Source organism: Tinamus guttatus, unplaced genomic scaffold, assembly GCF_059628265.1.
Source record: "Tinamus guttatus ecotype Peru unplaced genomic scaffold, ASM5962826v1 Tinamus_guttatus_pri_ptg000722l, whole genome shotgun sequence".
Lineage (NCBI taxonomy): Eukaryota > Metazoa > Chordata > Aves > Tinamiformes > Tinamidae > Tinamus > Tinamus guttatus.
In genome coordinates, this window is record NW_028289256.1 from 36,052 (window position 1) to 51,352 (window position 15,301).

The 15,301-nt window shown below is 45.1% G+C and overlaps 1 protein-coding gene across 1 annotated transcript; it reads left to right on the forward strand.

Annotated features, from left to right (window-relative positions):
- The first annotated feature begins 4,703 nt into the window (after positions 1 to 4,703).
- Positions 4,704 to 12,905, forward strand: LOC148591725 (ATPase family AAA domain-containing protein 2-like). The gene is made up of 8 exons (XM_088537080.1): positions 4,704 to 4,880; positions 5,867 to 5,957; positions 6,403 to 6,712; positions 7,771 to 7,954; positions 8,429 to 8,614; positions 9,076 to 9,211; positions 9,359 to 9,555; positions 12,801 to 12,905. Exons 1-8 carry the CDS (start codon positions 4,749 to 4,751, stop codon positions 12,903 to 12,905), a joined length of 1,341 nt encoding a protein of 446 aa, XP_088393206.1. The 5' UTR covers positions 4,704 to 4,748.
- Positions 12,906 to 15,301: the final 2,396 nt, after the last annotated feature.

The window sequence follows — 15,301 nt, forward strand, 5'->3', positions numbered from 1 at the left end:
TAGATTCCTCTAGATGTTGCCCTTAACCGTATTGACACACATTCTTTCTCGATGAGACCCTTCTCAGTATCACTGAGATACTGGCACAAAACCGGACAAAGACTAGGATCGTCGTCCGACCCTACAGGAGGCCACCTAAATCCCTCTGGTAACTTATATTCTGGCCAAACCAAACAACAATGTTTTATCATTAGTTCCTTAATTATTTCTAGGGGAATGCATAAGTTATCCCAAACCCTCAAAAGTCTTCCCAAGGGACTATATAGGTATAAGTCGAGGTGGTCATACCTTTTTCCCAACACCCTCTTTTGGCTTCCCTTTGCTGCCTTCCCTGGCTGTCCATATCGGGGTCGTCACCCCTTTTGTTCCCCAGTCCCACAGTACTCACCAGTGAGATTTCAATGGTCCTTTCCGTCGGACCTAGCCCTTTCCGTCGGACTTAGCGCTACCGGGAGGTCCTTTCCTTCAGACCTAGCCCTTTCTGTCGGGCTTAGCGCTACCGAGAGGTCCTTTCCTTCAGACCTAGCCCTTTCCGTCGGGCTTAGCGCTACCGGGAGGTCCTTTCCTTCAGACCTAGCCCTTTCTGTCGGGCTTAGCGCTACCGAGAGGTCCTTTCCGTCAGACCTAGCCCTTTCCGTCGGACTTAGCGCTACCGAGAGGTCCTTTCCGTCAGACCTAGCCCTTTCCGTTGGGCTTAGCGCTACCCAGAGGTCCTTTCTGTCAGACCTAGCCCTTTCTGTCGGACCCCTTGAGGACCTCCTCCCGGTCCTACCTGCGGATCCCCCTGATCCGCTTCTTGTCTGTCTCCGGACAGTCTCGGGAACCCAATCAGTCGTCCGGTGCAGGCTGCCGTCGAAGGGAGTCGATCACCAAAAGCTTTGGTGAGGCGCGCCGTCGACTCCAATCGCCGTCTGCCGTTCCCGGAAGGTGGAAGGATCCCGGACGAGCCCCCATTTGTGCGGAAAATCTCGCTGTCAAGAACTGAATGTCCAAAAGGAGACAGAGGAGTCCTAAAACTTTATTCGAATAAAGGGAGGGTCCACCGGGCATATCCCTGTGGGGTCTCTCAAATTGCTGGGGGACGCAGCCCCCGTTTTATCCTAATTTCCCGACCGAGGGACGCCCTCTCCTTTTCCCCATGGCCAAGGTACTCAGAAGTTACAGCCTTCCTGGCCGCCTACACCGAACTCCGGCCTCCCGCCATCTGTTCTCACCTGAGCTCACCAACTCCTTTGTCCCCCTTGCTGAAGAATGTGGGGGAATTGCCCTATTTCCCTTTGTAAAGGCCCCCATCTCCTTGCAGATGGCTCTTTTTGTCCCACTCGGCTCATGGCTCCACTCAGCCTCCCCTCCCTTTGTCCTGCTCTTCAGCCAAACTGTGGAGAAACCCCCTTATTGATGAATACAGAAACTTGAGCATTCCGCTCAGCGGTGTGGAATAGCACTGTTTCTGGGTATGGGGCAGGCCGCATAGTGCTGGCCCATCCCATTTACAACCCGTCTCCGCGGGTGCTCAAGGCCGGAGCTCTCCATACCGGGAAGCTGCAGCCATCCCACGGCTATTCCAGGGAACTGCGAAGGACCCGGAGCGCAGGGGCGGCGCCTTTAAGGGGTGGTTCTGGGAGAGCCCCGCCTCCCAGCAAAAAAGGGCAGGGTCGGGGCCCCCCTCAGCCAATCAGGCGCCGGCAGAACAGGCGGCCCCAATTTGGAGGAGCGCTAAGCTGTGAGTGTGGCGCTGCGCTGTGTCCCTCCGCCCGCGGGCCGGGACTAGCGGCCGCAGAGAAAAGAGTCCGCGGGGGGAGGCGACGGCGGCGCTCGGCGGGGGCAGGCGGGAGCCGCGCGGGCTGGCGGCGCGGCGGGGAGCGGCGGGAGCGGCGGGAGCGGCGGGCAGGAGGCGGCGCGGCCGCGAGTGGAGCGGAGCGGAGCGGGGCGCGGCGGAGGGATCCGTGGGGAGGGCCACGGCTGCGGCGGAGCGGAGAGCACCGCACCAGAACTCGCGGTGTCGCCGCTTGCTGTCCTGCGCCATGGCGGTGCCGCCGTCCCGCCGGGCAGTGACGGCAGCGACCAGTTTACCCCGCTGCGTGGTGGCCCTCGCGCCCGGGCCCGCCGCCGCTGCGGATGGCGCCAGGGATGCGGCTGCAGCGGAGGAACCAGAGCCGAGAGCGCAGGAGCAGGGGGTGAGCGCGGCGGGAGGGCGCAGGCGGCTGCAGGAGGGCGGCCCGGAGCGCGGGAAGGGGCCGGCAGCAGCCGCAGGGCAACCCCTCGCCCCCCGCCTCCAGCTGTGGGACCCCTGGGACAGGGCCGCCCGCAAGGGAAACCTGTGACACAGTCCAGGGAAATGTGTAGAGTTACCCCCTGGGGTGTTTTTAAAACAAAGCAGTGTTTAGAAATCATCTTTACTTTGTACTTAATTATGTCAGTCATTTGCATAGCGCAAAATGGTTAATGTTGTTTTTTTTTTTAAACAGCCTAAGGGCAAAACCTTGGAAATCACCAGCTTGCATGGTTCTCAAGGGGGTTACATATCCATGCTGTCTACATCCCAGTGTTGTTACCACTTGTAAGTGAACAATTTCAGGTGGAAAAGATCATTGTATTTTAATGCATCTTTCAAAATCTGCCAGCCCCCCGTGTTCCTCACAGGCGAGGCTCTTCCCACTGGGATGTTCCGCATCGCCGTGGTGACGGAGGGCCCCAACGGATCCAGACGCAAACCGTGCTCTTCCGCGGAGCCCTGCCCTGGAGCCCTGCGTGTCTGCCCATTAATTTTCGGAAAGACAACTTAAAGGGGATTGACACGGATCCAGTGAACGAGTGCAACTGTGGCTGGCATCAGCGCAGTGCAGATAGATAGTGTGGTAAGCGATTTAAGTTGTTGTGTTAGAGGGATTTTTCCAGGGTTTCTGATGGAACCTTTTGTAGGCTGCAGCTTTCTTTAATGTGTGAAATTATTCTGTTGAATTGATCTTTAGGTGCGATTTGATGGGGTGGGTGGTCTTTCCGACCACATTGCAGCCCTAAAAGAGATGGTGCTTTTTCCAGTGCTTTACCCAAAAGTCTTTGGGAAACTCCAAATTCAGCCCCCAGGGTAACACAGCTTTACAAAATGCTAATTCCGCTGTTTTGGGGAGGATATTACACTGAGGCATCAATATATTTGTTTGTGCTTCCAACATTTGGGCATTTTTTTTAGTAGTGAAAATAATTTATTTAAAATATATAAAATCTTGAGCATGTGCAGTTTCAAAATGTAAGCAAAGGCCTTGGCATGATCAAAGACCTGGTGTATGGTGCTTGAAAAAGGGAGTATATTAGACAACTCTAACTGAAGAACAAACTAGTATTATAAAACTTGGAGCCCCAGAAGTTGGCTCTTGTTTGTCTCCCTTCTGCCGTGGTCCCTTGTGGTGCCTGGGGGCCGTTTTGGACGTGTCCTGCTGGACACTGCGCTCTCTCCAGAGCAGAGCAGGGGTCTGAGTTTGTTAATGCCCTTGGTTAACTTTGCTTATTGGCATGTGACATCCCTTAGAAACACAAAACTTCCTCCTGCTCTGAATGTTCTCACAATTTGGCTGTTACTGCAGTTCTGGATATAAAGTGTGTTGGTTCGGAGGAGGGGGTTGATCATCTTAGGGATGGGGCTTCAAATGGGTGTTTTTGATAATTTTGTCCCATGTGAATCTCTCTCTATTACAGAGGCTGCTTATTCTACAGCCTCCCAGGGACTGGAAAGACCCTGGTTGCCTCGGCCTTTGCCAATGAGTGCAGCCAAGGTGGCAGGAGAATCTCCTTTTTCATGAGAAAAGGTGCTGACTGCCTCAGTAAGTGGACAGGGGAGTCGGAGCGCCAACTTCGTTTGCTCTTTGAGCAGGTAAGGTTGCAGTGTGCTCTGGCAGAGCTGGGACTGTAATCTTTTGTGATGAAGATTTTTTGGAGGAAGACTTGCCCTTTTTTTACTTTTATTTATTTATTTATTCTGTCCATTTCTAAGACTGAAATGGGAACACTGGTGTTCTCTTTCCCAGTGCCTCTGTACTTTGGATTGGAGAGTTGAAATCTTGGAGATGTGTTGGGGAAGATTTAAAAAAACAAACGAACAAAACCCCCAAAATCCTCAAACCACATTTTTTTTCCCCCACCAAAACCACAGAGGAGTTTGCACAAGATAATGGCTCAGGTTCAGAGGGAAACAGATGCAGACTGAGAACACGTCACTCCGTCAGCTCAGTTGTTAGAGATCTCCGTTGCTCTAAAAATCTGCTCCAGGGATGTTGCAACCACAGCGCGTTTCACGCGTTTCCTCATAGGGTAGCACTGTTTTACTTACGTCATATTCCTGCATCCCTGTTCTATTCCAGGCCCATAAATTTCGTCCTTCCATCATTTTCTACACGTAATGTGCTATATCTTTGTGGAAAGAAGACCAAAACCTGTTTATATATGAAATATTATCCTGCAAACCTGTAGCTCAATTATACTAAATTTCATGTGACTTTAAGCAATAGTTTAAAGGCATTCACTAAGCTTGATATCAGCATAACGTTTAAGTGACCTTCTCTATTTTTGAGAGCCTTAAAATGAGCCCTCTCGCTCATCAGCATCTTGATGAGCAAAAGCTTGTCCTTTCTCAGGGATCACTAGAGAAAATAATGCATAATTTAACAAAATTTACTAACCCAGTGAAGCAAAATAGTGTTTTTTTTTTTTTTTTTTCTGCTAGCTCAGTTGTATCAACACTGCTGGCACCTATGGATGGGTTGGGCAGCAGAGGAGAAGTCGTCATCATTGGAGCCACCAACAGGCTGGATTGGATAGATCCTGCGCGACGCAGAGCCGGGCGCTTTGAGCGAGAATTCCTTTTTAAACTGCCAGATAAAGAGGTAGGAACTTGTATTCAATCCTGGTGCTCATCCAGCAAATCCTTCTTGCTGACAAAGCCGTGTCACAACACGGTGTCGTGGAGCAGGTAAGCGGGAATGCAGCCCCGTGCAGCTCACACACAGGAGCAATATCCTGAGAGACCGTCCTGGTGCGGAGGGTGGACACGGTACGAAAGAAGAGGGACAAGCCCTAGGGAACTCCATTGTCCCAAATAAAAATGAGTAGGTTTAAAAGTAGCTTTTCACTAAAATCACTGTTTCTAAGCAATGAAAGAATGGGAATATAACAACCCAAAGTATTAAAAAAAGGAAAATTCCACGTGAAGCTGATTTTTTTTTTTTTTTTTTTTTTTTCTGGCTTTTGCTAGTTAGCCAGAATATCTCGACTATTGTTAGGTTTTTGTTTGTTTGTTTTAATTAGCACTTCTGGGGAAAAGGATAAAGCGGAGTATGACTGGAAGCAAGTAAAAATGCACCAAGCATTTATTTATTTAATGAAACAGTGTATTTTCCATAAGCATTTGCCTCCTGTTTCCATCCAGTTTCTGGATCGGTGATACTAGCTTGAATCACAGTTGCTCTTTGTAGCAATTGCAGCAATTGGAACCAGTGCTAGGACTATTTTGCTTGAATGAACTGACAGAAGAGCAAACTAGTGAGTCTGTCGTCATGATATCTTGCTACATTTGAGATAAGTTTTCTTTGAGGAAAACCTTTTCTTTGCAGTTTTCTAATGTTTCTTTCCCCAAATCAATAGGTCTCCTACTTGTCAAAACTTAACTTTTATAGAAGCTTTACTTGCCTTTTGGCCTTAGGTCTGCAGAAAGAGTTTAATGGAACAAACAGAAATATTAAGCTTTGAAAAGCTTACACTTTAACAGATTAAGGCAAGTGATTATTTTAAACTTGTAGGAATTTTAATGTGAGGGGTTCTGCCTCTGCCTTTTGACTCAAGACAAACTATAATGCAAGCACTTTGTTTCTAGGCTAGAAAAGAGATTTTCAAGCTTCACACACGAAACTGGACCCCTAAACCATGTGACACGTTCCTTGATGAGCTGGCTGAAAAAGCTGCTGGTAAGTTCGAAAATGAAGCGAGTTCCTGCATGTGACTGAGTCTGCAGGAGTTTCAGCTCGTGGCGCACGGCAGGGGGGAACCAGGCTCTTGCACCTCGCTGCACAACTAGCCAGGGAGCCAGCTGCGTGTCCTCCAAGCCATCAGAGTGAGACACTTCCATCCACTTATTGCTTTACTTTCTGTCTCTCCAAACAGCGAGTGGCTTTTGGGGCAACTTCCTCAGGAAAAAAGTTTTGCTTAGAAGGTTCAGGAGAAAAGTCTGGCTGGTTTGTAAGCGTGCAGGGTGGCTAACAAAACCTCTGGAGTGCAGCAACACTTTTCACATTTCCTATTAGACTGTTTTAACCTGCATGCAAAGTCTTTGCATGTTGCACTTTGGCACCTTGACATTTCTGTGTTGCCACAGCCTGACATAATGCTCCATTTGATGTTCTGTTTTATTAGGATACTGTGGTGCTGATATCAAGTCCGCGTGTGCTGAAGCCGCCCTCCGTGCTTTGCAGCACTGCTACCCTCAGATACACAGAAGCCCTGAGAAACTGCAGCTTGATGTCTCTTCAATTAAAATAACAGCAAAAGATTTTTTCATGGCTATGGAAAGAATTGTACCAGCTTCACAGAGGTCTACGGCTTTGCCCGGACAAGCATTATCACCCATTTTTAAACCACTGCTTAATAAGACTTTTCAGAGAATTTTACGAGTCCTGCGGAGAGTATTTCCCCACGCAGAACTTGTCCTAAAGAAGGACCAGCAGCAAGGCAGGCCCATAACATGTACAAATGGTTAAAACTACTTGTTGTTTTAGCTATCATCATTTCACCTCATATGAATTGAAGTATTTGTGGATCACATTCTGCGATGTGTGAGATCACATGCATCAGATTTCCTGGCAACATCCTGCTAGCTTTTCTACCTGGAGACTTGCTAGGTTCATTTTTATTGGTAGAACAGGCAGAAAGCCACAAGTGCAAGCAGAGATGCTAGGTGATCCATAATTATTTCCCCTCTCTCTTCTCTGCTTCTGCCTTCTCCTCCCTGAGTGATCTTGGAGGATCTTTATACAGAAGATGTGTTGATCTACACACCCTGGCTTAGGAGTCTTGAGACAAAGGGCCGTTGGTGGCCATCACATTCACTTAATTCCCATACTTTTACTGTGGGACACAGATTCCAGACACACATGGCCTTGGGGGTTGTGTGGGTGTCTAGCAAGTACAGGAGTTGTTGCTGATAATCACATTTCTTTGTTCTTGGGGCAAAAAAAGGGACTTTTTGCCAATAAAGAAATAAAACATTTGCAAAACATAAGACTTGGGTGAGCTTTGTAGAGCCTTGTGCAATCTCTTTAGACCTGTGGTAGGATCAAGTCTTCAAAAATCGCATTTAGTGTGAGCCCATCCAAGGGAGAAAGAGAAGATCAGTGGGTTTTGGGGCTGCTTTGGAAGCTGTATTAGAGTGAGAGACATGCAGACTATCCAGGCAAGTTAACAAACCCTTCTTGTCTTCCAGATGATATGAACGCTACTTTACAAAGCGATTTCATCTGGAGTGATGAGGAGTCACTTTCAGCCTTTGAAGATGAGGAGACTTTTCCTGAAAAGACTTGTCGAAAGAAGAAAAACTTCCTTGACTTCGAGAGGTAAATGCCTGTCCCCTTTTAGGTTCAGAATCTTCAGCTTGTTGTGTCTTTGGAAAGAGATTATGCTGCTTGTGTCTTCTCTCAAGAGAAACTTGAAACAGAGCAAATTAACATTTATGTCTTTATTCATAACTATGTGTTTTAAACTTGCTATTTTCTAATTTTGTTCCAGAAATGCTTCTCACCAGCCAACGTGTCACAGGCCAAGACTCTTGCTCTCTGGAGAGCCAGACCGTGGGCAAAGCTCCCACTTGGTGCCCGCAGTCATACACGCCCTGGAAAAGTTTCCAGTTTATACCCTGGACCTGCCAGTTCTGCTTGCTAGTGCCTCATCAGCAGAGGAAATAGGTGCACAGGTATCTTTTTTTTTTTCTTTTTTTTTTCTTCTTTCTTTAATCTCATGAGATTCACTGTCTGTCTGTAAACTGCTCAAGTGAGGTAAGTGAAATTGTTAATGGAGGTGGTCTGCTTTTACTGTACTTCGTTACTGTATTACAACATTTTGACCTTTGATGAGAGATGGACACGTAAGCACAGATGTTCTATTGAGTCGTGCAGCTCTTTAGAAGTTAACTTACATGTAAGCAGTCTTGCAATCAGGCAGCAATCTGGATCTCTGTGTAGCTCTATCAATTTTTGAGTCAAATCAGAAATTTTACTCTACTATTAATAAGTTTTGCATTGTGAGGTATGTGGGACTTTTTGTTTTTTTGGATTTTTTTTTTTTCCTGTATGCACTTCTATTTTATTAGGCCAGTTTGATGCGTAGTTATTTATGAGCAGCCTGTGCTCCTGGTTCATTGCTCTTACCAAAGCTTTCATTTTACTAGTTTATCCGAGAAGCTCAGAGGACAGCACCGAGTATAATTTATATTCCACGGATCGATGTATGGTGGGAAACAGCTCGCGTTGCATTGAAAACTACCTTTACAACGTTATTAGAGAACATTCCAGCATTTGCTCCAGTTTTGTTGCTTGCAACAGCAAACGTATCGTACATAGATCTCCAACATGAGGTATTTCTATCAACACTTTTCCCAATTCTTTTATTCAGTTTCATTTTACGAATCCTTTAAGTAATACTGTCCTCCCTCAAGCAAATGGATCCTTTTATTACGAGGGCACCCTTCTGAATCCTGTAGATTTGCTTAGACACAAAGCAGCGCTGAGAACGTTTGTCTTAGTTGTTTTGTGAGTCAAGGGACTCGCTTCCATTTCAGCAGGAGACCTCAAAGGTGGGCGATGTTATCACTCTGTCAGTGCATCTGTGCTCGTCCATTCCCTGAGCTTAAATTCTAGAGCTTTTCCTCAAATAAGATATTTGCCATCCTGACCTAAAGAAATCTAGCCTTTGATCACCAGCAAGATAACATTTTTGTTATTATTTTTCAGATCATTATTAAGCTTAATTTAAAAAAAATCCTCTTTTTGGCATAGTGATCTTGTACCTGAAATGTCTTTCCTTCTCATGCCATAGATACAGGAGTTGTTTATTGAAGATTATGGAGAAGTTTTTGATATCCCGTTGCCTACTAAGGAAGAGAGAAGAAGCTTTTTTGAGGACTTAATTTTAAGTCAAGCTGCTAAACCTCCTGCCTCTAGAAAGAAAGCAGGTGAGCCTATTCTATAGATAAAAATTTGCTAACTGTATGTTAACAGCCTTACAGTATTTGTTTTGGTGGTGGGTTTCCTATCAGTAACTCTGTGTGTGCTCCTATTTGAGTGCTGCGGATGGAATAAACTTTTCTGGTTCCCTTAAGCTCGGCAGGCCCTGGAAGTGCTGCCGGTGGCGCCGCCGCCTGAACCTCGGGAACCACCACGGGGAGAAACGCAAGGGGCAGAGGAGCAGGAGGAGGAGTCCCTTGGTGCACTTAGCGTTTTCTTAAGGGATGTTACTCTCAGACTTGCTACTGACGGACGTTTCAAGGCCTTCACAAACCCTGTTGATGCAGATGAGGTAAACTGCTCTGGGTCTGTAATACTGTACTGTCTGGGTGTATTTTTAAGTGCCCAGTGTTGGTGTGCTCTAGCGAAAGGCTTATCTTTAGCACTGCACTAGAAGGATTTATTTTTGAGGAGCAAAAAGTGTTTTGTATTTTATTTTGCTGACTCCCTGAGGCTCTTCAATGTCCTTTTTTTGAGTAGTCACTGAAAGCCCTGGTTTCCTCCTAGAAAGTCAGACCAGCTACCACCAGAGTTTGCCTGGGAAAGACTTTGAGATGTAGGTATGCTACAACTCTGAAATAAACAGTCAGATTTCTTTGGGGCTGTTGGAATAAAGCCTAAAGCTCTTGCTACGTGTTTGTTGGCTGTCAGTGGTTCCTCTGGGAACAGGAGAAGAGCAGATGTTTGCAAAAAAAAATCAAGATTCTGCCTGCCATTTTGTCTCTGGCTCCCCAGTACAGGATCAGCCATAAATGACATGTGATTTCATTTTCTTTCATCTAGTGCTCCTCCTTTTTGCAAGAGCCTCTCATTTGACAATCAAGTTCCCTGCCAGTAGGGTCTCCCTGGTTGTATATTCCTATTCTCAGCAGTGTATCCCTCTCTCTTAGTGGGTGAGCTAGAGAATCCTGCAGGTTCTCCTTTTCTTTTCCTGGAATGAACCCTGCCTACTCTACCAGCAGAACTCCCTCTACCATCTTGCAGTTGCTTTCTTCCTCCTGTTCTTGCTCTTCTTGCTTGAACCTGCTGTGGGTGAAATGGAAAGTGGCAGAGGATGTGCGTACTAAAAACTTGTGGTTCTTTTTCATATGAACTACTGAAGGCCCCTATCTACAGGGCAGCTAATAACATCAAGCATTTCATTTTTTTTAAAAAAAAACCCTATATGAAAGAAAAATAAATACTGCTAGAAGAACTGTTCATAGAGTAGCTAAAATGTAAGAAATACCTCTTTCTTAATGCAGCAACTCTGTTCACAATTAGAAGTTTCACCTGAAAAAGGAAGCTTCGTGCAGTACAACGCTGACCCCAGCATAAAAAGCAGGGTTGGGTAGATTTGCTATAATGCAGGACTCTTCCCATTTACACACAGGCAGTCTTGACCTAAGATCAGTTTAGGAAGCGGCTAGATAAAGAGATATTAGAGATAAAAATAATAGATAGAGATAAAAATAATAGATAAAGAGATGCTAGAGATAACGATGGCATGACGACTAAAACTTACATGCAAAGATTGCACAGTTGGACATTGAGCATTGCTAGGTGTTATGTCCCATACCATGTGCAATAGCAGCATGATACATGTTCTTTATTGTGCTTTTATATAATTCCGTTTTCAAAAAATGACTGTCCCGTCACGAGACCGAGATTGCAGCAGTTCCCCCGCGTCTGTCAGCAGGGAGGGGAGTTTGGGAGGGCCCAGGCCCACCACCCACGGCCGTTAACGAACTGGCCCAGAATTAAAGATTTAGGATGGGAAAAGCCATACAGATCCAAAAAACATTTCTGTATATTCCTGTTGAGAGCGGAGAGGACCTCTTCCGTCAATACGCACTCACAGGGTGAGTTTTAGGATTTAGTTTAGGGTTTAGTTTTAGCTCTTGCCCCGCGCTCTTCCTGCAGTGATGTGCTTCTCCTCGCTGTTTTTAACAGGGTTATGCGGTTTTGAGGTCAGACACCCAACTCTGGGAACAGCAGCAGAGGTAGGAAGAAACAAAGAGTGGCTTTTAGGAAGGATCACCCCCATAGCATCACATGAGGGAAGACCACCGCTATTTGCCCATTTATACACATACACTTCTAAAACATCATAGCAACAGTTTCCTGCTGAGAGCAGCAGTACAAAAAAAGTGGAACCAAAAGTTTGAAGTGCAAAAGCTTTATCAGAAGATTGTTTCTGGGTCTGCCTTTCCCACCCTGTCCCTTCTTTTTCAGTGTAAGAAGTTTCCCTGTTACCACAGAATGAACCAACAGCGACTCCCTGGTGAAAGGTGCATTTAAGATGTCAGGATTTCAACACCATCTTCAAGGGCTAAGAAACAGCTTTTTGCTTCTATAATTTTTTCCCTCTCCTCTCCCTGGAGATGCAAGGAAACCTTCCTGGTGCCCAGTGGTGCAAGCATGTGCAGGCCCGTGGCTTTCACACAAAGCACTAATAGACAAGAATTGCCTTCACTTAACTTACAGGCATCCACTTTAGAAATCTGGACATTTTATTTTCCACGCTTAAGTGAAGCCTGGACAAAGCCTGCATCTGTAACCCATCCAAGAAAACAACTGAGATATAAAACACAGAGCTTACCTGGCACATGCTTTGCCCTGATTTACCCAGAATATATGAGACAAGTAGCTCTAGTAACGGTTAAGAAGTGAATTTGTACACTCTGCAGGTGAGGCCTTGTGTCTCAGGGGTGGGAGAAGCTCCTCAGCTCGGCCTAGGAAGCAGAGCCAACGCTTGCTTGCTCTTGATCCATACAGACCAGTCTTGTCAATTGATGGCAGCAGCCAGCTAAGTTGGAGATCAAGCCAGGGCAAGATGGGAGCTTCCTGTTTTCTTCCCTATGCATTTTTCTTGTTTGCCTCAGTTATATAACTGATAAACCAAGAAGGAGTTAAACTTTCCCATGATCTACCTAATATACCAGGAAGAAGAAAGATTTTTACTGCTGAAATTATTCTACAATTAAAACAGACAAACTCGAATGCTGTTTCACTTAAAATAGGTTTTTATTAAAACAATACAATTCAAACAATAAAAAATATATATTTGTTTTATAAATATGGATGTATAAAAACATATCTTAAGACTTATTTTATATGTATTTTATATATTTATATCTATTAAAATATGTAATATTTATAATACAGCTATAAAATATATCTTAATTTGTTTTATATATATTTTATATACATATATGCCTTATACATCCATATCTGTATGTATGTAATATATTTACAAGTACTCTTTACTGAACTATACACAGCTAACAAGTGAATGCAATTAAAATTTTATTTTAAATAAAGTAGAAGTGAAGTGTTCTGAAGATCACATTATGAAGCACAGTAGAAGTTCCTAATGATTTTCTTCATTTCCTGATAATAAAGAAAAGACAAATTATCAATAAGCACAAATAATAGTTTAAGAACCTGATATAGTTTCTTTCTTCACACAAAGCATCTGTAAATACATTCCCCTGTTGGTGATATATAGCTATATCATGTGCTAAAAGCATCACAACGCTTCTCGATTCTCTGTAGCTTCAGAGACATCCCTATGTGTCCAAAAGAGTAGAGGACACAGAGCCTGGAGCAACAGTTGTTAAAACAGTTCGGAAGAGATCCTCCCTGAGCAACCACAGCTAAAAGCTGAGAACGTTACTTGGTGGATGCTCCATAATTAATTTACCTTTGCTACTTGCCCAGTGCACTCAGAAGAAGAGAGAACTGTACTTAGAGCTAAAGAAAAAGGGAGGAAACAAAGAAATCCAGGCACATTTATTTTGAGCATTCCAATGTTAGGTTCCAGAAGCCCACAAGTGCTGGGATAACATAAATATTTTCCCTTCTCAAGCTAGTACGTGGCATTATACCAGGTGAGAAGGGAACGTCTGTCAGGCGTGACCTCCCTGAATCCAAAATATCCCCATTTTTGCACAGTGAGAACAGAGCGTCCGTTCTACCTCTCAATCAGATGTGAGGGAAGAGATGGACATACCGGCGCCTAAGCAAAGAGGCTCCTTCTTTTCAAGGTAAACTGCAGAGGGACCAAGAATTTTATCTATTCTCACACACAGGTGCCTCAGGGACGAGTGGGCTCGTGGCTTCTTTGGACCCGAAGACTCCATTTCCAGCATATCTAAACCAAATCAACACTGGGATTGCCTGGCTTGGGCGGTGGATGCCTCCTGAAGACATCTGCAAATGTTTGCCTGCTTGTAGGAGGGGGAGAAAGAGGAAGTAACAGACTGAGAAGAGCACCCTCCTTTCATGGTCCCCCTACACCTTGGATACACTTGTGGATAGCAAGACCAGCCATCCACAGTCTCCAAGGTTAATTGCTTTGAAGGATCTGGGTGGGTGGAACCGTTGTCTTCAAGTCCAATCTCTTTTTCCTGCTGAAACTGAAAAGTGTTATGCCAAATATAACAATGGTTTTGCAATATGGGTAAATGTCTTCCAGATGGAAATAAGTAAGTCTTATAACATGAGAGCTAAGCACTAAAGCAATGAATATGAAATAAGCATGATATCCAGAGGGCATGCAGACTGTGTAACCATGACAGAATACTATATATAACCATTAGAAAACATATATAAAATTTACCACAATGAGTTTAGTTTTGTCATAATCGTTCCGGTGCTTGTAAATGCACTGGCAGAGGAGAGCGTATCTTTTTTTCTAGATAAAAGATGTTGAAGGTCCTTGTCCTCTTAGTGACAGAATCCAGCAGATGCTGAAAACAAAATGGAGACAACACGAGTTGAAAATAGCATGAGACCTTCTGCAAAAGCTCTTGAAGGCTTCAGCAGCTAAACAGTCCCATCACAGCACAACTGACTGCCAACACTGTCCAGGAGCTGTGCGTGGAGTGAGGCTGTCGGAGTGGACCCACACACAGCAACCAGGCAAGTGGAAATACTGCCCACAACTGCCCATCAAGCTCCGCTTCCCTCACAGCAGTGAGGGGAGAAAGTTCCCTACTTGTTCTAAAGAAAACTGAAAACAGACATACCGCAAGCTTGCTGTAATCCACCACAACGGGGGGATCCGGCTCCTCAGGAATTCACACCGGACTCTCATGATGTTCCGACGGACTCTCATGAGGCATGTAAGTTTCTGGAATGAAAACATTTTCTTAAGTCATGATTTCTCTTTCTCCGGAACATGGCTATCCATCAGCTATCCCACAAGTGGCATCCAATCTTTCTCTGCAGTTCACTGTTGTTTGTTCCCTGAGAAATACTTGGCTTCTACTTTCTCCTCCATAAAAAATAGGAACCAAGATAAAAAAAAGCAGTAGGAGTGAAAAGCCCAGGGTTGAGAGGAGAAAAAAAGCAATAGTCATAGATTGTCATTACAGCAGGGCATACTTAAGGAAGTTGAATGTTAAGAAAACACATCTCCCATTTGAAGCAAGCATTAGGGTGTAAGTCATCTCTGCTAGATTATGACTAAATGTACGCAGGTTACAGCTTCTTACTCTAAGCTGCTCGTTCTCGGAAAGATGCACGTGCAATAAAAGAAAGCAAATGATTGTTGGTTTGCAAGGAGATCATAGAATCATAGAATCCTTAAGATTGGAAGGGACCTCTAGGGATCACCTAGTCCAACCCCCCTGCACACGCAGGGTCACTAGAGCACGTGGCACAGGGCTGTGTCCAGGCAGCCCTTGGAGATCTCCAGAGAAGGAGACTCCACAACCTCTCTGCGCAGCCTGTTCCAGTGCTCTGGCACCCTCACCTTTAAGAAAATTTTCCTTAAGTTCCTGTGGAATGTTTGATGCTTTAGTTTCTGGCCGTTTCCTCTAGTTCTGTCAGTGGCCACTACTGAAAAGAGGCCACCACTATCTTCCTCACTGCCTCCCTTGAGGTAGTTTCACACACATACAACTGTAAATGCAGTATTAAGAACTCCTATTTTCAGTGTGCCAGGTTAAAGCACAATAAATCATCCTCTTGTCTTTTATGCCTAATGCTTTGAGGAGCAAAGGCTTTATCAGCATTTTCAGAGCACTCACCTCTTTTAGTCCTCTCTCAGT

Excerpts from the sequence above, each read along its gene's own strand:
- LOC148591725 (XM_088537080.1), top strand. The coding sequence starts at position 4,749 with ATGGATGGGTTGGGCAGCAGAGGAGAAGTCGTCATCATTGGAGCCACC. Across the intron at positions 7,955-8,428 it reads CAGAGGAAATAGGTGCACAG|TTTATCCGAGAAGCTCAGAG; the intron begins GTATCTTTTTTT and ends TCATTTTACTAG. Across the intron at positions 9,556-12,800 it reads ACCCTGTTGATGCAGATGAG|CTTCAGAGACATCCCTATGT; the intron begins GTAAACTGCTCT and ends GATTCTCTGTAG.